Below are 27,425 nucleotides of genomic sequence, written 5' to 3'. Positions count from 1 at the left end.
ACTTGAAAATAATTATTCTAAAAAATAAAATACTTTTAGACATACTTTCAGAAACTGAATCCTGAATATGATCACCCTAAGTGAAAGTGAAAATAATTACATTCTAAAAAGTAAAATACTTGTAGACATACTTTCAGGGACTGAATCCTGAATATGATGACCCTAAGTGAAAGTGAAAATAATTACATTCTAAAAAGTAAAACACTTGTAGACATACTTTCAGGGACTGAATCCTGAATATGATCACCCTAAGTGAAAGTGGTGTCAGCATCCATGGAGTCACTGAGCTGCACTGACGGCCCTCTTCTTACCGTGGCTGTGAAGATAGGCTATAGCTGATGCAAGGCTCTGAATGATCCACCTTGTCTCATTCTCAGAGAAATGCCCTTTCTTATCCAGAATTTCCTTGAGTTCTCCATCCTCACAAAGCTCCATTACAAGGTACATTTTCTAAAATTACACATTTTAAAAGAGAGAGAGAAAATTAATATGATTAGATAAAGAAATCATAGGACATATACTCAATGGAGCACTATTCTGCAATTTTAAAAGATGGTATTAGGTCCTTTAGAACAAACTGGATAGAACTGGAGGAGATTTGCTTAGTGAAGTAAGTCAGGAAGGCAAAGGCAACTACCAGATGGTTTGACACTTGTGCAGAATAGACAGTACTGAAACACACAAACTTTCAAAAAAAGGGAGTAGTCACTCCATCTCTAGACAGTAGGAGAACTGTGACAGTTGCCCTTGTGGGGGGAAGAGGAAGTGGGGCACACAGAACTTTGGTGGTTGGAGTGGTTTGGAGCTACAGCTTATTATTATTATCTTATAAATCACAACTAAAAACAATACATTTTTAAAAGAGACAAAATTATATATTGGGCATCTTTAAAATTCTATATGGTGAAAATATCACAATACTTATCAGTCTAGTCATTAAAAATGTTTATTGGGAGTTGGGCACAGCAGGTTAAGTGCACGTGGTGCAAAGTGCAAGGGCAGGCTGGTTGGAGCCCCCGGCTCCCCACCTGCAGGGGAGTCGCTTCACAGGCGATGAAGCAGGTCTGCAGGTGTCTTTCTCTCCCCCTCTCTGTCTTCCCCTCCTCTCTCCATTTCTCTCTGTCCTATCTCACAACGATGACATCAATAACAACAATAATAACTACAACAACAATAAAAAGGGCAACTAAATAAATATATATTAAACAATTATAAAGATGTTTATTAGCTGTCACATACAAGACACTGTAGAAGATGCTGGATGAAGAGGAAAGCATACGAGAGTTGTTACCCTTGAGGAACTGCTGGTAAGTTCTAATACAGCATCATTTTTTTACACGTTTTACAAGAGGCATGCCCCAACTGCCACGGGACGACAGAGCAGAGGACATAATGCTGCTGATTGGGGTGGCGACGTTAAAGGCAGGGCTAAGTATTCGACATGGAATTAGTGGATATGGAAAAGACAAAGAAGTGTGAGGACATGTGGCTTTTGCAAAGATTCCAAACCTTGAAACAGCATCTCAGAGTTAATAGCACTGGGAACTTGGTGAGACAGAGAAGAGGCTAGAAGCCAAGGTGAAGCTACAAAGGGCAGATTGGCGCCAGGTTCTAATGCACTTTGGATGTCATACAAAGGGGTTTGAGTCATTTCCTATATGTAGGAAGGAGTCAGTGAAGATTTTGAAGTTAGTACCTGAAGTTAGAGGTGGGGGCTAAGTATACGCTATTATCAGAGCTGGTTTTTTTAAGTGAACACAACAGTGTGGAACAAACACCTTCTGCAAAGACAGACTTGGTAAATATTTTTCATTTTCAAGACTATACAGATCTAATTTGCAATGACTCAACTCGATTAGTTACAGCATGAAGGCAGTAATAAGCAGGACTTTATGCATGGGTTTTGGAAAGCGGACACACTATCTAGAGAGGCAATCTCACCAGTTCAATCTCTTTTAATCTTGTATTACTAAAAACAATCATGCAAACCTAGAGAACATTTTGACTCACAACAGATGATAACACAGTCAGACTTGATGATCAGTGCTAGTACTATGCCCTAAAAATATTCACATCAACCTGGGAGGTAGCATAGTGGTAGACTGTTGGACTTAAAAGGTTCTCAGTTCAAGCCCCAACACTGCCTGTGGCAAAATGATCCTCAGACGCTTGTTTTCTTCCCCCCATAAATAAATCTTTAAAGAAAACGCTCCATTAATTTTTAAAATGGTTTCAACAGAAGGTCAAAGCATTTGTGTACATTGAAGAGGGAGCAATAGGAGGCAAATCTATGTGAATCAAGGGCAAACAAAACACGAAAAACAGTCAGAGATGGTGGCTGCCAATGCTTCAGACTATTCTGAATTTGGACTCCTACTTGTGTCCCAAAAAGAGTAACAACAACCAGACTTACCCTCCCTCTTAAAGTGACCTAAGAAATGATCATGTAATTAAAAATAGTAGTTCACACATTAGACATTAGGTAACACAGCACATGTGTGCAAAACAGCTGGAAAAAGAGTCACATAAAAGAAGCAGAAAGAATGATCACTGGAACTTGAAAGAGTCTGTGTTATTAGTCAGAGTGAAAAATCTCCTAACTAATGGACCGTGAAGTAGAGTACTCACAAGAGTCTTACCTTGTTAGTAAGAAAAATGGTAATCCTAGAGCCAAAGCTTCTTTGGGTCAGAGAGATAGCACAGTAAACACACTGAAATTGCATGGCCGAAGCCACAGCACAACCATATGCCAGAGTTGAACAGTACCTTAGTATTGGTCTCTCTTTCTCTCATTCTTTTTTCATGAAAATAAATAAATAAATGCTTTAAAAAAAAACTTCTGTGGTGCCATCCAACAAAGCTCACAGAAAACTTCAAAATTTTCAAATAGGTTGACCTAATTAATTTATTTATAAGAATTTAGATTACATTTTAATATAATTAAATAGAAACTATATTAAATTTAATTATATGAGTGTAAAAATATCTAACATCCAAAAAGAAATAAAAGTGTCACTCACAATGAAGAGGGAAAATCATTTAAAAAATAATCTGGAAATAACATATATGGCAGAATTAATAGAAAAGAGCATTTATAAATATTATAAATAGGATCAAGAAGGTGGTTCGGCCGTAGAGCACCTGGTTTACATATGTGAGAACCGGGTTTGATTCCTGATGATGCATGAGCACAACAAAAGCCAAAATCAATATAACTCCATGAATGGTGAAGTCCTTTTCTCTTCCTCTCTTTCTCTCTCTCTTTCTCTCTCTCTCCTCTCTCTCTCCCCCCTCCTCTTTCTTCACCCCCACCCTTCACCCTATCTTACTCTGCCAAGAAAAAATTTTAAAAATTGGTCAAGGAGACATTAGGGATTAAGTATAGTTGTTTATGCCACCATCTTTCCTGCCTGAGGCAGGTCCCAGGTCCCAGGTCCCAGGTCCCAGGTCCCAGGTCCCAGGTCCCAGGTCCCAGGACCCAGGTCCCAGGTTCAACCCTAGCACCTCCATAAGCCAGATTTAAGCAGTGAGTGCTCTGGGGGAAAAAAATGTCAGGGAGGTAATAGAGAGCATGTTCCCAGCCAGAAACATGGCTAAAGACATCAATTTAATCATCAAGTCATCTAGTTGTACAATCAATAATAAAAGTCCTCCAAAATGCTCTCATCAATCTCCAGTGACAGAACCCTGCCAAGGTCATAATCTACCGCCCACAGGAATCACTTCAGGAGACAATGGTGTCCATTTTTAAATAATAACAGCTCTCAGATGCAGCACCTGAAGAAGCCTTACCTTAGGCGTTTCAAACACTTGCTCCAGATGTATGATGTGCTCATGCTTCACACTTTTTAGAATACTCACTTCCCGCTCAAGTAACCTCACGGCAGTGCTGCCAGCCTTAAATAATGAGGAAAGATAGCGACACATGTGAGTGACACAATTACATAGCTTCATGTAAAAGTTAATTATTTTATTTTTTCTTAACTTTTTAAAGCAATTTATAAATTTTTAAAGCATGCAACATATTTCCAGGACATTAGTTAATTAAGTATCTTCTTTTCCTTGTCCAAGTTTTCTTTCTTTTGTTCTTTGCTAACGTTTAAACAGTGTTTTACAACGTAAGATTTCAAGTGTACAATTTCATATCCACATAGGTGCATGTGAGTCACAGCACCCTCCACCAGAGGCCTGCGCCACACCACCCCTCATAACCACAAGTCCTCACACAGCCCAAGAGACAGTCTGCTTGCAAGTTCACTTATTTTATTTGTGTTTGTTTTCTTCAAAACAATACTGAGTATTTAATATTAGAATAATAAAAACAAAATCTACTTTCTAGAGATATCAACTGAAGAAGATAAAAAAAAAGTTTGACTTTTGTTTTGGAGGTATCTATTCCTTTACCTATACCTATTTCTACCAGAGAAACAACAGGCAGTAAGAATCTACACTATCCCTGCATTATATAATCTCATGGTACTTTAATCCCACAAATCAACTAAAAGAGAATGTGAAATACTGGGCGAGATCTTGTAATAGACCAGTCTAACTCCTCCTAAGACTCCCTACATACAGCCCTTAACCATAACTGACAGCAGAAAAGAGAGGCAGGAACACCCCATGAAGCATAAGACCTTCAATCAAGATGTAGTAATTGATTTTGACATCACTTTACTAAGAAATAATTATTATAACAAGAGTACAGTTTCTTTTTTAATTTATTTTTAAATTTTATTTATTCCCTTTCGTTGCCCTTGTTTTTATTGTTGTAGTCATTATTGTTGTCGTCATTGCTGTTGTTGTTGGATAGGACAGAGAGAAATGGAGAGAGGAGGGGAAGACAGAGAGGGGGAGAGAAAGACAGACACCTGCAGACCTGCTTCACCGCCTGTGAAGCGACTCCCCTGCAGGTGGGGAGTCAGGAGCTTGAACCGGGATCCTTATGCCAGTCCTTGCGCTTTGCCCCACACATGCACATAGCCCACTGGCTACCACCCGACTCCCAAGAGTACAGTTTCTAAATATTGTAATCTTACAATCTTGTAACCTACTATTAATCACAAATTTTAAAAAGTAGTTTGTTTGTTGTTTTTTATCTCTTCCTGATAAGTGTCTGCACGCCACACCCACCACCAACTGACTTCTTCCTCCACTGCAGATCTAGAAATTACCAGAGGAGTTTTCTCCACCCTCACCGCCTCTCCAACAATCGTGCCTACTGAGACCTAAATTACAATCTCTATTAGAGGTTAGGTATTGTCATCAATAAAACATACTCCTGAAATGAGTAACAAAAGGCTGCTCCCTCTCTCTCTACCCTAGCTCCCTGACAGCTGGTCATAAAGAAAATTTTAGCTTAAAAGAGCTAGAGTTTGACTTGGCCATCCCTGGTTTAAATTACCCTCACCTGTGAATCAGCAGCACCTCCGGAGTGACTGGGTGACTAAGCACTAACTAGGGTGAAGCTGGACCTGAGGGTGAACCTGCATTGCCTGCCCCACCTGCTGTGTTGTGACCTTCCTGTGAGGCTGCTGCTGGGCCTTACCTTATCTTTGTTCACCTTTTTAATTGCCCACTTAGTTTCTGTCTCCTTGTCGGTGGCTTCAATGACCATTCCAAAGCTCCCTTTTCCCAATATTCTTCCAAAGGTATAGATCTCCTGGATAAAAAGTAAAAATTCCTTTGTCTCTCTTTGATTCACCAACTATTAGACAGGAACACAAGACACAGATGTCTACACAAAAGAAGAAAGATTTTGTTCCAGGGCAGAACCAAATATAAGACACTTGCTATTTGTCTCAATGTTAGTAAGTTTTAATAAAATAATAAAATATGAAACAATAAATTTTGTTTTTAATAAATGGTCAATTTAATAATTAAGTTTATTTTAAAAGTTTTAACAAATTTTACTAAATATCCTTCAGAAGAAAGACATATAACCCTAATAGGGAAAGGCAGAACACCTCAAAAATAGAAAAGTGTACAAAATATAACATTAGTGAAATATCTTCATAAGAAAAAAACAACTAAATATTCATATAATAAACATGAGTATTTGTAAAATATACTCAGCAAAATATTCTCTCCCAAATCAGACTTGTGCTATAAAACCAACAAATATGAACTACTGAGCAGATGCCATCATCATTCAATCTAGTAAAAGGCACTTCCACTGTTTTATTCTGTTTGTCCAGAAAAAGTAGTGCATGACGGAAATTTTAATGTCAGCCAGCAATGAGGAAAAAGTAAAAACCACCCACACAAACAGTATCCTGCCCAGGTACCTTGCACTTATCATTTAACTTCTGACTTACAAAGACAGGCACAGGTCTTGCCAACACCAAAATTTTGCTTCACATTGGAAAATAACAGGCAGATAACTCATTTACACTTTTCATCTCTTGTGAATTTGGTTAGAAGAGTCAGTCTCCCTGGTCCCACTCAACTCCATGTCATTAACTAGAAGTTTGGGGCCACTTATGCCTGGGGACCAGGACATGAAAGAACAGAAGTGCTGATGTCAGGACAGGAAATCTGTGGGGTTAGTGAGCTAAAGCCTGCACTAGAGATGCTACCAGTACTTGATCAACATGCCAACTTCCCCTTCATTGTGCAACAGGCAAGTTACCTGCCAGTCTTCACATTTTCTAATGCATACCTTACCTTTCTTCTGTAAAAGAAGATTTAATGCTCAATTATAGCAGATCTTCAAATAGTAAAATTGTGCTCAATGTCATTTCATTATAATCTTTTCCCCCATTTTTATTTGTGATTAATACTGACTTATAAGATAGTAAGGTAACAGTGTACACTTCCATGAGGAACGTCATTGTAAGCTCTCATGTGCACCTCCCCAGGACCTTGTCCTCACTGCAGAGCAGCCATAATGGGACTCCCCGCTCTCTGGAGGGAGGCTGGTCAGTCTAGTCTACCCCTCGAGGAAGACGGGTCCTGAAATGAGTGCAGCCTAGAATGTTCCCAGCTGTGACCATGGACTGCAAGCTTAGTCCATGTGCCAAGCGGTCCATATATGGGCCCTAGGTCAGATCGATGTGAGTAACAATCAATGGTGTTTATATGCTTTGCTATATCTGGGAGCCACTCTCTGCCCTAGTCCAGCTTCTCATTCTATTCTAAACTCTGACACCTTCTTCCCAGACAGGACTTTCAGTCCACCTGCATGTCAGCTGTCAGACTCAGCAGAATCTCTGCAGTAATGGGCCCTTCAGAACATACCTAACATAGACTTCCTGGTATCGTCCTGCCTTTGGGTTCCTGTTCATTAAACAACTGGTCCTGCTTTTTATGTTAGTGCCTTTTAGCTGCCAAGTTGCAGATGCTACTCTGATTCTATCCTGACTTCACTGGGCAGATGATTTTACCAATGTGTGCCAAAATCACACCTTTCTAGAACCCTACCCCACTAGGGAAAGACAGAAACAGGCTGGGAGTATGGACCAACCTGTCAATGCCCATGTTCAGCGGGGAAGCAATTACAGAAGCCAGACCTTCCACCTTCTGCTCCTGACCCTGGGTCCATACTCCCAGAGGGATAAAGAATAGGAAAGATATCAGGGGAGGGATGGGACATGGAACTCTGGTGGTGGGAAATGTGTGGAATTGTACCCCTCTTATCCTATGGTTTTGTTGATATTTTCTATTTTTTATTTTATAAATAAATAAATGAAACATGCTGGGGCTTTGGAATGACCTGCCAACATCCATGTCCAGCAGAGAAGCAATTACAGGAGCCAGACCTCCCACCTTCTGCTCCCCATAAAGAACTTTGGTCCATACTCCCAGAGGGATAGAAAGTAGAGAAGCTTCCAATGGAGGGGATGGGGCACAGAAGTCTGGTGGAACTATATGGGAATTGTATCCCATTATCTTACAATCTTGTTAATCATTATTAAGTCACTAATCAAAGAAAATGTTTTAAAGACAACAGTGTAGCTCTACACCACACCCACCACCAAAATTCTGTGTCCCACCCTCCCACCTCCCAGAGAACATCACCATAGTTCTCACAAGTCTTAGAAACAGTTTGCAGGGTCCGGGTGGTGGTGCACCTGGTTGAGCGCACGTTACAATGCACAAGGACCCAGGTTCGAGTCCCCGGTCCCCACCTGCAGGGGAAAACTTCATGAGCAGTGAAGCAATGTTGCAGGTGTCTCTGTCTCTCTTCCTCTCTATCCCCCCTTCCCTCTCGATTTCTGGCTGTCTCTATCCAATAAAGATAATAAAAAAAAATTTTAAAAGAAACAGTTTTCTTGCTTCTATTTTATTATCATCATTATTAATTATTTCCTGTAATCTTAGTGAGAAATAAAGAAATGATTCCAGGCTGGGACCACTGAGTCGTGGGTATTCTCTCAGCACACACGGGCTCCCTCCCACATCACAGAGGTGCGCAGTCTGCACTGGCACGCCTTGGCTGGCCACTCTGAGTGGAGTATGTGTGAAGGCAGCCTGCACCCTGGCCAGTGTGGGTTCCTGCATTGTGTCCTGAGCCTCTCAGGTGGCCTGTGGCAAGAGCACCTGTGTAACCCTGAAATAGAAAATGAATGAATTTAACTATTGTTTAATATCACAAACATTTAGGTTCTTTACTTAGAGGCTTGTGGATTTTTTCACCAAAACTGAGAAGTTTAATGACACCATTCACTGATTTAAAACTATGAGGCTGTTATTAAACGATTTTCGAATTTAGTCACCTAGCATTTAAATTCTTCTGGCTAATGGATTACTATATAGTCTTTAACATATAGGCACAGCTTCTTAGCTCCCATTGATAGATTTCTAGGAGATGAACCAGGACCCCAACATCTCTTCATCCTACCCCATTCCCTCCTTCCCCAGTGCTTTGTCTTGGTGCAATACACCAATTATTTTAAATTGGGCAAACCCTCTGGAAAAGGAGTATGAAGATTCATAAGAACTCTAGAAATGGACCTACCTTATGACTGAGACTTGGTAGTTTAATGACAAAAAAATATACCATAGGATGGGGTCAAGTGGTAGCAGAGTGGGTTAAGTGCACATGGTGCAAAGCACAGGGACCGGCATAAGGATCCTGGTTCGAGCCCCCAGCTCTCCACCCTGAAAGGGGATTGCTTCACAGGCGGTGAAGCAGGTCTGCAGGTGTCTATTTTCCTCTCCCCTCTCTGTCTTCCCCTCCTCTCTCCATTTCTCTCTGTCCTATCCAACAACAACATAATGGCAACAATAACAACAACTAGGGCAACAAAATGGGAAAAATGGCCTCCAGGAGTAGAGGATTAGTAGTGCAAGCACTACAAGCCCCAGCAATAACCCTAGAGGCAAAAAGAAAGAAAGAAAGAAAGAAAGAAAGAAAGAAAGAAAGAAAGAAAGAAAGAGAGAAAGAAAGAGAGAAAGAAAGAGTGAAAGAAAGAGGGAGTCGGGCTGTAGCGCAGCGGGTTAAGCGCAGGTGGCGCAAAGCACAAGGACCAGCGTAAGGATCCCGGTTCCAGCCCCTGGCTCCCCACCTGCAGGGGAGTCGCTTCACAGGCGGTGAAGCAGGTCTGCAGGTGTCTGTCTTTCTCTCCCCCTCTCTGTCTCCCCTCCTCTTTCCATTTCTCTCAGTCCTGTCCAACAATGACAACATCATTAACAACTACAACAATAAAACAACAAGGGCAACAAAGGGAATAAATAAATAAAATAAATATTTTAAAAAAAAGATTTAAAAAAAAGAAATATATATACATATACCATAGGAACAAATTCTTGCTTATGCCAATCAATGATAGAATGAGTTTCATTAAATATTGTTTGCTTTAAGATAATAGTTTCTAATAAACTACCCACAATGTTAAATGACAATTTACTGTTGTTATATCTTTCATGAAAAGCTTTCCTGCCAGGGGACAGACAACAGCTCACATCGTACAAAGTACAAGGATCAGGGTTTGAGCCCCGGGCTCCTCACCTTCAGAGAGGTCGCTTCACAAGCAGCGAAGCATGTCTGCAGGTGCCTATCTTTGTCTTCCCCTCCTCTCTAGATTTCTCTCTGTCCTATCCAATAAAATGGAACAAATGGCCTCCAGGAAGAGTGGACTCATAGTGCTGGCACTGCACCAAGCCCCAGCGATAACCCTGGGGCCTAACTGCACTGTGGAGGATCTTCCTTTCTTAGCTTTCATTCAGGATACATGCAGTGGTCCTCAAACACTACTATTACTTGCTTGATTTAAAAAAAAATTATATTTTCCTCCCTATACAGTCTAGAAGTTCCTTAAGCTTTTTCTTAAATAGTTTACTTTGTGTTCTTTTAAGAGTCTACCATGAACACTTATAGGCAAAATATTCAAGTTTAATGCATGAGAGGAAATTACAAGGGAAGAAAAGGGTGGCAGGAAAGAAAACAGAGTGAAAAGAGAAGGGTTGAAGGAAGGAAAAGAGAGAGAAACAAAGGAAGCACAGGAGGAAAAGGCAGAAGGGAAGAAGGAAGGGAGGGAAGGAAGAAAGCTGATTTATAATAGTGTGAAAAGAATGCTACTAAAATGGAACACAGGCCTAGTCAGTGACATAGAACACAGTGTAAAAACTTGCGTGATATAATCCCATATGAAAATGTGGAGAAGCATACAATTATGTCTGGAAAGAAGTTAACCTTAAATATGAAGAATAGTTATCACTGTTGACTGTAAACCATTAATCCCCTGAATAAAGAAAAAAATTAAGAATAGTCAAAAAAAAGAATTGTTAAAAAAATTTTAAGAATAGTAAATTTTAAGAATAGTTTAGTAGGATTCTGGAAAATATAGTATGAAAAAAATTGTGACTTCCTTGCAAAAATGTTTAAAATGAGTTTATCCACTTGAGGGAAGAGAAAATTTAAGTAAACCTGTTAAGATTATTTTACTCAAACAAATTAAATTAGAAATACCTCTGGTTCAGCAATACCACTCCTAGGAATATAGCCAAACGACATGAAAACACTGATCCAAAGGAACATGCACGTCCTATGTCCACAGCTGCATTATCCACAATAGCAAAGAAGTGGAAGGAGCTTAAATGATCACTGCCGACTGACTGAATAGAGAGGTAAGGGACATCTACTCAATACAGTTAGAAAAGTATGATACTGGGAGTCGGGCGGTGGCGCAGTGGGTTAAGCGCACATGGCGCAAAGCGCAAGGACAAGCGTAAGGATCCCGGTTCGAGCCCCGGCTCCCCACCTGCAGGGGAGTCGCTTCACAGGCGGTGAAGCAGGTCTGCAGGTGTCTGTCTTTCTCTCCCCCTCTCTGTCTTCCCCTCCTCTCTCCATTTCTCTCTGTCCTATCCAACAACAAAGCAACGTCAACAATGGCAATAATAACCGCAATGAGGCTGCAACAGCTAGGGCAACAAAAAGGGGGAAAAATGGCCTCCAGGAGCGGTGGATTCATGGTGCAGGCACCGAGCCCAGCAATAACCCTGGAGGAAAAAAAAAAAGAAAAGAAAAGTATGATACTGCATTCCTCAAGACAAAATGAATGGCATTGGAAGTGGTTATGCTTCGCTAAGTGAAGAGGTGAAAGACAACTACTGGAGGGTTTCACTCCTATGCAGAATACAGAGAACTTAAACACAAGAACTTGCTATAAAAAAGTAGCCATAAGACTTCCAGAGGTGTAGCTATGCAGTAGAAGCAGATTCAATTTGTTCTCCCCAGTCAACTAGGAAAAGCTATGAAAAACATCTGAAAACTCAACAAAATATGACCAGCACTTCTTCAAAAACTCACCAAGCCACAGGTGAGTACAAACATGTGTGGCTTGTAGACGGAAAAGGGATGAGGGAGAGATTCCCAGGACTAAAAGGCCTTAGGCCTTAGTCAAGGATAACGTGCCAAACTGGGAGATCGGCAGCTGAGGCTCACCACTACTGGGTCTGAGTTAAAGAAACAGCTGTTTTAAAAAAAGGAGGAAGAGAAGGAGGAGGAGGAAGAGGAAGGGAAGGAGAAGAAAGAGGGGAAAGGAAGGAGGGAAAAGGAAAAGGACAAGGACAAGAGGTCGCCTACGCCAGAGGTGAACTGCAGACACGTGCGGCTTGTGGACAGAAAGGGCACGAGAAAGTGGCTCCCAGAACGAGAAGTAGCGCAGGGTAGCTGGCACAAACTGGAAGATGGGTGGCTGAGGCATCCCACTTCTGGGTCCAAGTTAAAGCAAAGAGAAAAAAAATTAAAAGAAAAGATTACCTAAAAACTCACCCATTTACCACTGTGACTTTGCAGTGCTGTTGCCCACAGAGGCTGCAACAGCAGCAGGGAGACCCTATATTGGCATCAAGGACACTGGCCTGGCAACTCAGGACAAAATCTTCCTACGTCCACCAACAAAGAAAACCAATGCTAATAAACCAAGGCAAATTAAAAAATACTCTTGTAGATATTATAAATTAGACACAATGATCATGATAATCACAAAATAAGATATAGCACAAAGACAAATAGAAAACATAGATACAGTAGGCTAGACCATTATAGAAAATCATCCACATAAAATAACAAACAGGAAAAGAGTCAACAAGGAGGGAGGAGGGATTAGAGACACACAGACAGACAAATACAGGAGGGCAGAGAAAGGAGGAGGGATTAGAGAGATACAGACAGAAATATATAGGAGGAGGGCGGAGAAAGGAGGAAGGATTAGAGAGATACAGACAAATACAGGAGGAGAAAGGAGGAAGGATTAGAGAGATACAAATACAGGAGGAGGGCAGAGGAGGGATTAGAGAGATACAGAGAGACAAAAACAAGAGGAGGGTGGAGGAGGGAGGCGGGATTAGAGAGATACAGACAGAAAAATACAGGAGGAGGGCAGAGAAAGGAGGGATTAGAGAGATACAGACAGAAAAATACAGGAGGAGGGCAGAGAAAGGAGGGATTAGAGAGATACAGACAGAAAAATACAGGAGGAGGGCAGAGAAAGGAGGGATTAGAGAGATACAGACAGAAAAATACAGGAGGAGGGCAGAGAAAGGAAGGATTAGAGAGATACAGACAGAAAAATACAGGAGGAGGGCAGAGAAAGGAGGGATTAGAGAGATACAGACAGAAAAATACAGGAGGAGGGCAGAGAAAGGAGGGATTAGAGAGATACAGACAGAAAAATACAGGAGGAGGGCAGAGAAAGGAGGGATTAGAGAGATACAGACAGAAAAATACAGGAGGAGGGCTGAGAAAGGAGGGATTAGAGAGATACAGACAGAAAAATACAGGAGGAGGGCTGAGAAAGGAGGGATTAGAGAGATACAGACAGAAAAATACAGGAGGAGGGCAGAGAAAGGAGGGATTAGAGAGATAGACAGAAAAATACAGGAGGAGGGCAGAGAAAGGAGGGATTAGAGAGATAGACAGAAAAATACAGGAGGAGGGCAGAGAAAGGAGGGATTAGAGAGATAGACAGAAAAATACAGGAGGAGGGCAGAGAAAGGAGGGATTAGAGAGATACAGACAGAAAAATACAGGAGGAGGGCAGAGAAAGGAGGGATTAGAGAGATACAGACAGAAAAATACAGGAGGAGGGCAGAGAAAGGAGGAAGGATTAGAGAGATACAGACAGAAAAATACAGGAGGAGGGCAGAGAAAGGAGGGACTAGAGAGATACAGACAGAAAAATACAGGAGGAGGGCTGAGAAAGGAGGGATTAGAGAGATACAGACAGAAAAATACAGGAGGAGGGCAGAGAAAGGAGGGATTAGAGAGATAGACAGAAAAATACAGGAGCAAGAAGACTTCCGGAGGCGGAGCTACGAGCAGCAGATCGCTTTCTCTCCTCTCCTCTCCTCTCCCGGATCAACTAGGAATACCAAAGGAGACCACCCGGACCGAAACAAGACAGGACTAGAATGACCACAGAAACCCAGTAAATCACCCGTGAGTACAAACACGCGTGGCTGGTGACAGAGAGGAGAGAGGGGCCTAAGGAGGGATTAAGTGACTGCTAACAGTTCGACAGTTTGTCAGTGGAGACACCACCTCCAGTCTGCTCCACCAACAAGGGGACAGCTGAAAGGAGGAAAGGACTTCCCAGAGACTCACCAAGTACAACTCTGAGTCTCCATTGCTACTACCCTCAGAATCTGGAGCAGCAACAGGGAGGGACACCAGGGCACAGAGATCTAACCGGGAAACTCAGGAGAAGACCTATACCTCGGTGGCATAGCTGAAGGGCTGTGAAAGTCTCTTTGCATAACCACTGGATTATCTCTGCTTTATTTCTTGGTCAGGAGTCATTGATTAAGCCAAGAAGCCTATTGATAGTTTAAAAGCCCTCAGGCTACCATAGCCTACAGGGGGAAAAAAAAGGCTTTTACACCACTGAACTCCAACTCAGGGATTGAAAAACCTCTTAACTTATATAAAATGGTTAAAACAACAAGAAAAAATAATGGAGACTCGAACCAGGACAAGAGTCCAACTAAAAGTCCTCCAGAGGGCAAAGCACAAAACAACGAGTTCAACATCCAAACATTAGCTAAGGAAATAATAACAGGAGTGAGTAAAGAATTTGAAAAAATTGTAATCAGAACTGCAGGAACAACAAATGAGAATATGGAAGAAAATTCTAATTATCTCATGGTTATTAGAGAGCTGAAAGCTGAAATTGCTGAGCTAAGAAGGCAACTAGCTGAACAAGCTAAAACAGTATCAGAGCAGGGCAACAAAATAGATGAACTCCAGAAAGCAGTAGAGGGCAGAGAGAATAGAATCAATGAGGCTGAAGACAGAATTAGCAAGATTGAGGATGAATTAGAGACAACTAAAGAAGAAGTAAGAGATCTCAAAAAGAGATTAAGAGATGCTGAAAACAACAACAGAGTCCTATGGGATGACTTCAAAAGAAACAATATACGCATTATTGGCTTACCAGAGGAAGAAAGAGAAGGGGAGGAAGAAAGCGTTCTCCAGGCCATAATAGCTGAAAATTTCTCTAGTCTAGACAACACCAAAGACATAAAGATTCAAGAAGCCCAGAGGGTCCCAAACAGAATTAACCCAGACCTAAAGACACCAAGACATGTCATACTTAGATTGGAAAGGAATAAGGATAAAGAAAGGATCCTCAAGGCTGCAAGAGAAAAACAAAGAGTCACCTACAAAGGAAAACCCATAAGATTAGCAGCAGACTTCTCCATACAAACACTACAGGCCAGAAGAGAATGGCAAGATATCTATCGAGTGCTCAATGAGAAAGGCTTTCAGCCAAGAATACTATATCCTGCTAGACTGTCATTCAGACTAGATGGAAGCATCAAAACCTTCTCAGACAAGCAACAGTTGAAGGAAGCAACCATCACCAAGCCTGCCTTGAAAGAAGTTCTGAAAGGTTTCCTATAAACAACCAGACCACCACAAATAGAACATATATCAAAACACTCTAAAACTCTACAAGAATGGCGTTAAAATATCTTCAATCTTTGATATCAATAAATGTGAATGGCCTGAATTCACCTATTAAAAGACACAGAGTAGGAAGATGGATCAGAAAACACAACCCAACAATATGTTGTCTACAGGAAACTCACCTAACGCAACAAGACAAACACAGACTTAAAGTGAAAGGATGGAAAACTATCATTCAATCCAATGGCCCACAAAAAAGGGCAGGAACAGCTATTCTCATATCTGACATGATAGACTTTAAAATAGATAAGATTAAAAAAGATAGGAATGGACACTACTTAATGCTCAGAGGATCAGTCAATCAAGAGGACTTAACAATTATTAATATCTATGCACCCAATGAGAAGCCATCTAAATACATCAAACTTCTACTGAAAGAGCTACAGCAATATATTAACAGTAACACAATCATAGTAGGGGACTTCAACACCCCACTATCTCAACTTGACAGATCATCCAGGAAGAAAATCAGTAAAGACATAAGGGAGCTAAATGAAGAGATAGATAACCTAGAACTATTGGACATTTTCAGAGTCATTCAGAGCAAGTTGTGGTATATATACACAATGGAATACTACTCAGCTGTAAAAAATGGTGACTTCACCGTTTTCAGCCCATCTTGGATGGACCTTGAAAAAATCATGTTGAGTGAAATAAGTCAGAAACAGAAGGATGAATATGGGATGATCTCACTCTCAGGCCGAAGTTGAAAAACAAGATTAGAAAAGAAAACACAAGTCGAACCTGAAATGGAATTGGAGTATTACACCAAAGTAAAAGACTGTGGGGTGGGTGGGTGGGTGGGGAGAATACAGGTCCATGAAAAATGATGAATGAAATAGTGGGGGTTTTATTGCTAAATGGGAATTTGGGGAATGTTATGCATGTAAAAAAAAAAAAAAAGAAGTAGAAACGCAAAGCAGAAATTGACTGAGTTTGGAGTATGGCACCAAAGTAAGAAAGCAGAAGTATACTAGAGTTTGCAGTGAGTACCTCCCTAATACTTCCTCTCCACTTTTCCAAGCTTTGGGTCCATGATTGCTCAACAATTTGTTTGGCTTTGTATGTTAACTCTCTTTTCAGTCACCAGGTTCCAGGTATCATCAGGATGCCGGCCAGACTTGCCTGGATTGAAGACACCACAAATGTGTCCTGGAGCTCAGCTTCCCCAGAGACCCATCCTACTAGGGAAAGAGAGAGGCAGACTGGGAGTATGGACCGACCAGTCAACGCCCATGTTCAGCGAGGAAGCAGTTACAGAAGCCAGACCTTCTACCTTCTGCAACCCTCAATGACACTGGGTCCATGCTCCCAGAGGGATAGAGAATGGGAAAGCTATTGGGGGAGGGGGTGGGATATGGAGATTGGGCGGTGGGAATTGTGTAGAGTTGTACCCCTCCTACCCTATGGTTTTGTTAATTAATCCTTTCTTAAATAAAAAAATAAAAAATAAAAAAAAAAAAGAAAAATACAGGAGGAGGGCAGAGAAAGGAGGGATTAGAGAGATAGACAGAAAAATACAGGAGGAGGGCAGAGAAAGGAGGGATTAGAGAGATACAGACAGAAAAATACAGGAGGAGGGCAGAGAAAGGAGGAAGGATTAGAGAGATACAGACAGAAAAATACAGGAGGAGGGCAGAGAAAGGAGGGACTAGAGAGATACAGACAGAAAAATACAGGAGGAGGGCAGAGAAAGGAGGAAGGATTAGAGAGATACAGACAGAAAAATGCAGGAGGAGGGCAGAGAAAGGAGGAAGGATTAGAGAGATACAGACAGAAAAATGCAGGAGGAGGGCAGAGAAAGGAGGAAGGATTAGAGAGATACAGACAGAAAAATGCAGGAGGAGGGCAGAGAAAGGAGGAAGGATTAGAGAGATACAGACAAATGCAGGAGGAGGGCGAAGGAGGGAGGAGGGTGAGGGAGAGAGAGGTCACACAGCACTATTCTTTCTATGATTTCAGATAGAGAGATACATACAGACAAATAGAGGAGGGTGGAGGATGGTGAGGGACAGAGAGGTCAGGTTCCACCAACTGAGGAGTGTCCCTTCCAGTGCTCCCTTGTGGTGCTGGGGATCAAACCTGGGGTTTTGTGCTTGGTAAGGCATGTACCTTACCGAGCTAGCTGCCTTCCAACACCATGAATCATGAGTTTCACCTCCTTAGTTTTTCTAACTTTCCATAATGAAGGTATTTTGCTTTTGCAAACGCTCTTGGGGCTGGTGTGAGCGAGATAGATCGTTCACTGCAAGACACAGGATCTGACACACGTGCAGCCCACACTGCAGTGCTGCATCACGTGGGAGGAACCAGGGTCAGGCCTCCAGTGCTGCGGCATCTCTCCCTCTCTCCGGAGGAAAAAGCAGCCTAAGAGCAGGGAAGCCACACATGCAGGTCCCTGGCTATAAAAAAGGAGGCACTCCGCTGGGTAACTGAGATCTCACTAAATGTGTGGGTTTCTTAAGAAAACACAAGCCTTTTAGGGGGTGGGAGGTATTGTACTCAGCTGAGCATACACATTATGCTGTGACCTGGGTTCGAGTCCCCAGACTCCACCTAGAGGGGAAGCTTCATGAGCAGCGAAGCAGGCCTGTAAGTATCTCTCTTTACCTCCTCCTCCCCTCTTAATTTCTCTCTGCTCTATTAAATAAACGGGGGAAAGGTGGGGAATGAAAGGAAGAAAGAAAGAATAAGAGAGAGAAAGGGAGAGAGAGGAAGAGAGAAAGAAATGAGAAGAGAGTTAGAAAGGCTTATTTAAAGGGGGAAAGTTTTAAATTTCTGTCAGAATTTCTCAGGCAGCTTTTATTTATTTTTAACTTTATTAGTGACTTAATATTGATTTACAAAATTACATGTCAACAGGGATATAATTCCACACTGTTCCCACCAGCAGAGTTCTGAACCCGGGATCCCTGCACTGCAGTCCACCGCAGTTCTCCCAAGGCTGCAGGCATGGGCCAACCATCATCTCTGCAGCTGTCTGTCTACATTCGTACACATCTGCCCCTTTTTCCTCCAGGTCCAGACCTCTCCCCCCTCCAAGCCACACATAATCCTCTTACTACATCCACCTGGCCTCCCTTTTTCCTCCTCTCTCTCCAGGTCCTGATGGAGCTGGAAGTCAGAGCTCTCTTATCCTCTCAGTCCTATCACTTCTCCCCCACTGCAAGTGTGGATCAGAATTGTTTCTAGGATCAGAAGGTGGGAGTTCTGGCTTCTGTAATAGCTTCTCTGCTGGACACGGGTGTTGACAGGTCGATCCTCACCCCCAGTCAGGCAGCTTTTCTAGTCACTCCAAGTGGCAAATATATCTTCAAAGTATGTTTAAAGTTATTTAGCTTTAATACAGTTCTCTTCTTGCAGTTGCTCTAACTTTAAAGGGATATATTTTAGTTTCAAATCATACTGATTCTAATTCGATTTGTCTACAGGAATCAAAATCCCAAAAAAATAATATGGGTATTTGCCCAAATACAGACCAGAAAAAATGAATAGGCCCATGAGAGAATTCTGGCCTCACTAAGGAAGTGAACAGCCCAAACACCTCAAGTCGCCTGTGCGTCTCTCTGCATCTTGAAGAGGTCTGTGCACAGACTACTGACTGCCTTGAGCAATAGGTAAGACCTGAGGACCATAATGATTACTTTATCTAAGAAGAATACTCTCCACTTTAATTAAAATCCATTTGACGCTCTGTGAATGGAAAAAATGACTAGTATGCATTTTCTTTAGTAAATCTCTTTTCTTTCCTTCCGTTCCCTAAAGATCTATTTTAAGTCATCTTTCCCACTAGCCACTGACTTGGAAAAACCCTGAAAGTTCCCAGTATCTTCAGTTTGCTTTTCATATACCCGAATAGCAGCTCCATTGTCCATTCTTATGTGAGGAACTTTTCCTTCTGTGAAGTTGGTCCGAGTCCATTGCTGTTGAGAAGCTTTCCTCTCTATATTTGTGGCTCTTGAGGTCTTAACGGGGAAAAAAGGGGGGTATTTAAGAAATATATTAACTTTAAGCTATAACACACTTACTGACAAAGTTACAACCCTAATTTAGACACTTAGATAACTGACAAATCTTTAGTATATGCCATGATAATTATATATAAGAAAGCTTGGGGCCGGGTGGTGGCGCACCTGGTTGAGCACACGTTACAATGCTCAAGGACCCAGGCTCGAGCCTCCCAGTCCCCACCTGCAGGGGGAAAGCTTCACAAGTGGTGAAGCAGTGCTGCAGGTGTCTCTCTGTCTCTCTCCTTCACTATTTCCCTCTTCCCTGTGGATTTCTGGCTGTCCCTATCCAATAAATAAAGATAATTTTTTTTTTAAAAAAAGAAGAAAGCTTGTCTTTTTCTCATCTGTAATCATTAACTCACTAAACTTAAAAAAAGAGAGAGGCTGGGGAGACGGGTGGTAGAGCAGCGGGTTAAGCGCACATGGAGCAAAGCACAAGGACCCCGGTTCGAGCCCCCAGCTTCCCACCTCCTGCAGGGGAGTCGCTTCACAGGCGGTGAAGCAGGTCTGCAGGTGTCTATCTTTCTCTCCCCCTTTCTGTCTTCCCCTCCTCTCTCCATTTCTCTCTGTCCTATCCAACAATGACAACAACAATAATAACTACAACAATAAAAAACAAGGACAACAAAAGGAAATAAATAAATATATATATATTTTTTAAAAAAGAGAGAGAGAGGCTTAAGGAAATCATTCAATCTAGGGTTAGGGAGTTGGTTCAGTGAGTAAAGCTCATAGCTTCCACACATAATCCTGGGTTCAACCCCAGAAACACGAGTTGACCAAGGACAGAGGCTTCATGAATGGCGGAGTGGTGCTTTGGTGTCTCACCCTCATTAAAGCATACAGGAGAAAAACAGGGACTTGGGAGTAAACTCAAGGTAGACCAAGTGTCCTCCATGCATGAGGCCCCGTGTTTGGTTCCTGGCACCACATGAGAGCACCAAGGACAAAAACAGGTGGAGCTCCATGGGTGAAGGAGAACCACTTTGGTCTCCATCTCCCCGCTCCAACCCCTTTCATCTGTGAATATGGCAGGTTTCCATTAGGCCCAGAAAGCAACTCCATAATGTCCTACCTACAGGAGACCCTGTGTTTATTCTCAGGCAACACATTTAAAAGGAGGAGGAGGAACAGGAGAAGATCAAGGAAGAGGAGGGGGAGGGAGAGCAGAAGAAAAGAAGGAGGAAGAGGAGGAAGAGGAGGAGAGGAGGAAGGAAGAAGAAGAAGGGATAGGAGAAGGGGAGGAAAGGTAAAAGGAAATTACTCATTCTAGCCTCCTGAACCCAGAAAATTCTACACAGCAATCTGAATGTAGTCAAGTCTGCACGACAACTATATAACAAATATATCTGAACCTACCTAGGAATTGAATTTATTCATTTACTGATTTCACAAAAGAAGGCAACTCCCTATTTCTCATGGGTGACTGACTGTCCCAGTCACTCTTGTTCCAGAACATAACAGCCATTTTGAAACACACAGAGACATATACATATAGTACTGGCCAGTCACAAATATGCTTCAAATGAAAATAATACAATCATGAGGGGCTGGGTGGTGGTGCACCTGGTTGAGCACACGTTACAGTGCACAAGGACCCAGGTTCAAGCCCCAGTTCCCCCACCTGCAGGGGGAAAGCCTTTCAAGTGGTGAAGCAGGGCTGCAGGGGTCTGTCTCTCTCCCTCTCCCTCCCCCTTCCCTCTCGATGTCTGTCTCTACCCAATAAATAATAATAATAAATAATACAATAATTACTCATTTAGAGATGCCTATTCCATAGCACAAACAAGAAAAAATAGACTGTTGAAAAAGATATGACCTTGAAGACTGAGAAGCTAAGTTTTCTTAAATTACTACTACCTGTCTCCAGAGTTGTCTTGTATCAATCACAGCTTTCACCTGCCTCTTCTCTATTAAGGTGGATACATCTACACCAATTCAATTGGGCTTTTACAGATTATTGGCTATTGATTCCAATCAGTTTTGTAGAGTACATTTGATATTCCATCCAGATAGCTAGGATGACCCTAAATAGTAAGTACCCTGTGTTTAACATAACAGTAAATCTCATTCTGTATCAGCTAAAGAAAACACCCAAAAATTTAGACTTCAACTTGAAAATAAATTCATTTATGTATAAATCACTATAAAAAGAAGTTAGAAGGTGGGGGTAGAGAGCATAATGGTTATGCAAAAAGACTCTCATGCCCAAGGCTCCAAAGTCCCAGGTTCAATCCCCTGTACCACAATAAGCCAGAGCTGAGCAATGCTCTGGTTAAAAAAAAAAAAAAGTTAGAATAGCACTAGAAATTATTCATGATACTGGGAAATAGTTCATTTGGGAAGTGGTTGGAAGTATAAAAAAATAACAACAATTGAGGCTTACCTGGGAGCATGTGAGTGTGACCACGTTCAGGCCCACCTGCCCACCCTGAGGGAAGCTTTGGTGCAGTGGTGCCTTTCTCTCTCTCCATCTATCTCTTTCTCTAAGCAAAAGTCAGCAGAGCAGTGAAACTCCAGCAATCGAAATAACAACAACGAGAACAATTCAGAGATAGGTCAATGGGTAGAACACCTGTCTTGCCATCCACATAGCCCAGGTTCGAGTCCCAGCACCACCTGAGAGTTGCTATGGCACCAGAGGAAGCTCTGGTATTGTGGTGTCTGTCTGTCTATCTCTCCCTATGAGTGAACAAAAAAGGAAATCTATGTGGTAAAATCATACGTATGTGAGGCCCTGGCTCTAAAGAGATTTAAGAAGGCAATGATTTAGCTGGCGGGGACAACAGGACATGGATGAAGCCAGGGAAATGGTTAGAGATGGGATGCCAACTGTGCTGGGACGGAGTCTTGAACACTTACCATGTCTGCCTCAGAAGAATTATCTTCACTGCTTGGTCTTTCTTTTATTCTTTCTGGATGAACTAAACATTCTGCACTACCAATGCTTGATGTCTGTGACATTTCCACCACTGAGACTGCAGGATGTCTTGCTTTGCAGGAACAGATACAAAGTTTACCACTCGGAGAATCTGAGCAGTTGGGACATTGTGAGGACTTTTTACTGATATTGCTATTTGCCATTCCTGAAACACTGCAACACAGGCACCTCAAAAGAAGGACGTTTGAGGAAAAGAACTGCCAAAAAACAAAGAAAAAAAAAAAAAACTAGAGCTGATATTAAGAAGTGTTGCTTCCAATTGGTGAGGTCCTTAGCTCAATGGTGCACTAGACTTAAAGTCATACAGGAGAGCTGCAGAAAGACAAGAAACAGCCATTTAGAAAGTTCTTTCCTGTTCTATCACCTTCCTAGAAATCAGAGGGGAAAAAATGAGTAAACAGCAGCAAAATATCCTATCTACCCATGAGAGGTTAAATTTTCAGTAAAACTAGGACATATTTCTAAAAACCAGATTCCCATTTTTTTCAAAACTGAATTCTTGAATTCCAGACATTTTATTTATTTAACAATCAAACTAACCACACTCTCTGTACAGATCATAGCATTTCTGAAAAGCATGACATAAGAAAATGAATTTAGTGCACCGATGGCAATTCTTAACGTCTCTCACACATGCATCATTTCACTGCTCCCAAGATGACTCTTTCTGAGGTTGGGTGGTGGCACACCTGGTTGAGTGCATGTGTTACAAGATGACTCTTTCTTTCCTTCTTTCTTTCTTTCTTTCTTTCTTTCTTTCTTTCTTTCTTTCTTTCTTTCTTTCTTTCTTTGCCTCCAGGGTTATCTCTGGGGCTCGGTGCCTGCACTACAAATCCACTGCTCCTGGAGGCCATTTTTTCCCTTTTGTTGCCCTTGTTGTTTATCGTTGTTGTTGTTGTTGTTGCCATTGCTATTGCTGTTGTTGATCACATGCGCTTAACCAACTGTGCTACTGCCTGACTCCCATTGTTGTTGTTGGACAGGACAGAGAGAAATGGAGAGAGGAGGGGAAGACAGAGAGGGGGAGAGAAAGACAGACACCTGCAGACCTGCTTCACCACCTGTGAAGCGACCCCCCTGCAGGTGGGGAGCTGGGGGCTCAAACTGGGATCCTTACCAGGTCCTTGGCTTCACGTCATGTGTGCTTAACCCACTGCGCTACCACCCGGACCCCCACCCCCCTTTTTATAAAAAGAGAGACAGAGAGAGGGAGAGAACCACAGCACCAGACTTTCCCCTAGTGCCATGGTACTCTGATATGCTGCCAGGGTTTGATCCTGGCACATACTCACCTGGTGACCTATCTGGCTCCAGATGTCCACTTCTGACAAAGTAGAACACACTGAACATCAGGATATTTTTGCTTAGATTTCTTGCTAAATTCTATGAGACTTACTACACAGATACATATTATGGATTTTATGTATGTTTATGAGGTTGACCACATGTAAAATGCATTTCTTACTGTGGACTATGGTTTTTTTAAATACTTGAAATTATGTGATTTAAATCTTTATTATTATAACAAACTCATGTTATATACTTAACAAAAAATATAATTTAACATTGAAACTATTTAACTATAAAAATTCAAAGGTGGATATAGTTCCAGAAGGGAACATCTCTTTCCTTGAGCGTCAGTCCTGGAACCACATGGAGCACCTGCTACCCAGGTGGTGGGGCAGTACTGTGACTTCCCTCTCCCTCTCCTTCCCCCTCCCCCTCCCCCCCTCTCTCTCTGTCACACACACACACACACACACACACACACACACTCTCTCTCTCTCTCTCTCTCTGTTAAATTTAAAAAAAAGAAAAGGAAAAGATGACAAAGTTGACCCTGGAGGGCCAGGCAGCGGTGCAGCCAGTTAAGCACACATGCTACTAAGCTCAAGCACCCGCACAAGAATCTGGTTCCAAGCCCCCAGCTCCTCACCTGCAGGGAAGATGCTTCATAAGCAGTGAAGCAGGTCTGTAGGTGTCTATCTTTCTCCTTCTCTATCTCCCTCTCCCTTCTCCGTTTCTCTCTGCCCTATCCAATAAAATGGGGGTGGGGGCGGGGAATAGCCACAGGAGCAGTGGATTTGTAGTGCTGGCACCAAGCCCCAATGATAACCCTGGAGGCAAAAAAAAAAAAAAAGGCCCAGGAACAGTGGAATTACACATAATTACACGTGTGAGGTCCCATCACAAACAAAAAAATAAACCATTAAAAGTTCAAAGACTATATTAGAAGCATTATCAATTATATACACAAATGCAAAAACAATTTTATGCACAAATAACAAAAATAAGAACTAGAGGGTACAGGCTTTCCCTGATTGTAGACTATGTACATATGTGTAATATTCTATCTAACTAAAGTCACTGGAAGCTGCATGGTGATAAGTTGAGAAAAACTGTAGATTAGGAAGGAAATGAATGTGTTCTGCAGTATATATATAAAAAATTGAGTGGTCCAGGAAGTGGTCCAGTGGATAACACACTGGACTCTCAAGTAAGAGGTTCCAAGTTCAATCCCCAGAAGCACATGTACCAGAGTGATGTCTGGTTCTTTCTCTATCTCCTATATTTCTCATTAATAAATAAATAAAATCTTTTTAAAAAAGAAAGAGAAAATTGAGAAACTTCCAGAAGTAGCTGGGAACTCACTACTAAGGCTTTTATGTCAGTATTTCCCATACTGTTTAAATGACATGACTAGTCACAGGTTGCTAAAACTGGGGGAATGGAATATACTTTTGTCTTTGAACTATAATAACTATAATAAACCAAAATTAGAAATTGAATGTCTGTGTTTCATTAAAGAAACATCTTTCAGGAGCTGGGTGGTGGTGTACCTGGTTAAGTACACAAGAGTTCAAGTTCAAGCCCTCAGTCCCACCTGAAGAGGGGAAGGTCCACAAGCAGTGAAACAGGGCTGCAAGTGTCTTTCACTCCCCATTCCCTCTAAATTTCACTGTCTCTATCCAAAATAAATATATAAAATTTAAAAATATATATCTTTCTGGTTTTAGTTCTCACAGATCCGTTTAGTTTCTAATCAGACATGCATGCTTAACTACTCTGATCTTCCTTTTTTTTTTTTTTTAATTTTATCATCACCAGGATTACCTCTGGGGCTCATGGTACTTGTACAAGGACTCCATCAGTCCCAGAGGTCATTTTTTTTCTTTATTTAATAGAACAGAGAGAAACTGAGAGGAGATGGAGCAATAAAAACATTTAAAGGAGACAGAGAGACATTTGCAATAGTTGCTTCACTGTGCAGGAAGCTTGCCCCTGCAGGTGGGGAGCTCGGGCTTGAATCCAGGTTCCTGCACATGGTAATATGTGTGCTTAATTAGGTGTACCACCTCCTGGCCCCAACTACTGCTACTATTTATTGTATTTTATTCTTATTGGGTCTTTTGGTATGTTGTATTAAAAGTTCTCTTGCGGGAGAAGATAGCATAATGGTTATGCAAAAAGACTTCCATGACTGAGACTCCAAAGTACCAAATTCAATACCCCATCTCTGGATCTCTGCATATCTCTCTGTCATTAAAATAAAACAAATAAAAGATACTTGAAAAGATAAAATAGTATCTCTTAATATTAATGTATTATTCTACTTACACAATCGTGATGACACTTTTTAAAAATTATTTATTTATTTAAATGAGAGAGATACAGAGAGAAAGTTACACACAGAGAGATGAGAGCAGCTCAGCTCTGGCTTATGTGGTGCTGGGGACTGAATCTGGGGCCTCAGAGCTTCAGGCATAAATAAAAGGTTTTGAATAACCGTTACACTATCACCCCAGCCTGACAGACAACCCTTAACCTCCTGACAAATTCAAGGGTTTGTACCTTGAGTTTTCACATTTATATTCATAAATAAACTGCCCTTTAACTTTCTTTTTCAGTTATCTTTGTTAAGTTTTGATATACAATTCTTGCTAGTTTCATAAAATACAATGGGTCTATTTCCATCCCACAATGCTGGTAGTCATCTTCATAACATGAGATTAGTACCATAACATCTCCCAGACCCATAATATTTATGAAAGACTGTGAGTAGTTTATCCAATACATATTCCCTTAACGGAAACCTGATGTTGTCCACGCCAGCAATATGCCGCTAAAATACTCCATTTCCCAGCCTTCTTTGTAGCTCAGAAATGGCCGTGTGACTTTTGGGCATGGGTCTTTGAAATGTAAGCCAAGCGGTACTTTAAAAGCATATATTCTTAAATCTTCATTACATGGACCTGTTAACTTACATAGTTGTATAAATGGTACCTCAATAAAAAACTTATTTTAAAGAAACAGAAAAGGCAGGATACACATATATACTATATGGATAATTAAATAGGAAAACATAACAAAATGTTTTCTCCAGCCATGACATCATCTCCCCAGACAGTAACTTGGATCCACCTGCATATCAGATGAAAAAAATATCATATGAGGGAAAAAATATATCATATCAGGGAAAAAATATCATATCAGGGAAAAAAAACTAGTATAGTCATGGGCTCTTTGGAATATAACTAAATAGGCCTACTATCTACAAAACGGAGACCCCCAACTCTTCATCTGAACTATTCCAACCTTTAGGTTCATGATTGTTCAACAATTTGTTTAGCTTTGTATGTTAACTCTTTTCAGCCACCAGGTTCCAGATGCCTGCATGATGCCAACCAGAATTCCCTGGGCAGACGACCCCACCAATGTGTCCTGGAGCCCCGCTTCCCCAGAACCCTGCCCCACTAGGGAAAGAGAGAGGCAGGCTGGGAGTATGGATCCACCTGTCAGACCCATGTTCAGCGGGGAAGCAATGACAGAAGCCAGACCTTCCACCTTCTGCATCCCACAATGACCCTGGGTCCATGCTCCCAGAGGGATAGAGAATAGGAAAGCTATCAGGGGAGGGGATGGGATACAGAGTTCTAGTGGTGGGAACTGTGTGGAGTTGTACCCCTTGTATCCTGTGTTTTTTGTCAGTGTTTCCTTTCTATAAATAAAATTTTTTTTAAAAGAACGAAAAGAAAAACAGGACAAAATGTTTACAGAGCAA

The 27,425-nt window shown here is 41.6% G+C and overlaps 1 protein-coding gene across 3 annotated transcripts in view; it reads right to left on the bottom strand.

The window, feature by feature from the left end:
- The window catches only part of STK33 (serine/threonine kinase 33), a 110,221-nt gene that overhangs the window by 73,990 nt on the left and 8,806 nt on the right, over nt 1-27,425 (bottom strand). Inside the window, exons 1-6 of one of the 3 annotated variants that reach the window (XM_060177223.1) lie at nt 22,592-22,946; nt 22,285-22,454; nt 19,264-19,377; nt 5,546-5,659; nt 3,793-3,897; nt 312-450 (exon numbers count right to left, since the gene is read on the bottom strand). In XM_060177223.1, coding sequence (XP_060033206.1) covers nt 312-450; nt 3,793-3,897; nt 5,546-5,659; nt 19,264-19,377; nt 22,285-22,386 — 574 coding nt within the window. In that variant the 5' untranslated portion in view covers nt 22,387-22,454; nt 22,592-22,946. Of the gene's footprint in view, nt 1-311; nt 451-3,792; nt 3,898-5,545; nt 5,660-19,263; nt 19,378-22,284; nt 22,948-27,425 lie in introns of those variants that run through there. The other 2 variants (XM_060177221.1, XM_060177220.1) reach the window with 2 other exon arrangements.

Source organism: Erinaceus europaeus, chromosome 17 (assembly GCF_950295315.1).
Source record: "Erinaceus europaeus chromosome 17, mEriEur2.1, whole genome shotgun sequence".
Lineage (NCBI taxonomy): Eukaryota > Metazoa > Chordata > Mammalia > Eulipotyphla > Erinaceidae > Erinaceus > Erinaceus europaeus.
The sequence above is the reverse complement of the archived record's forward strand: the minus strand, read 5'-3'. Positions and strand labels throughout refer to the sequence as shown.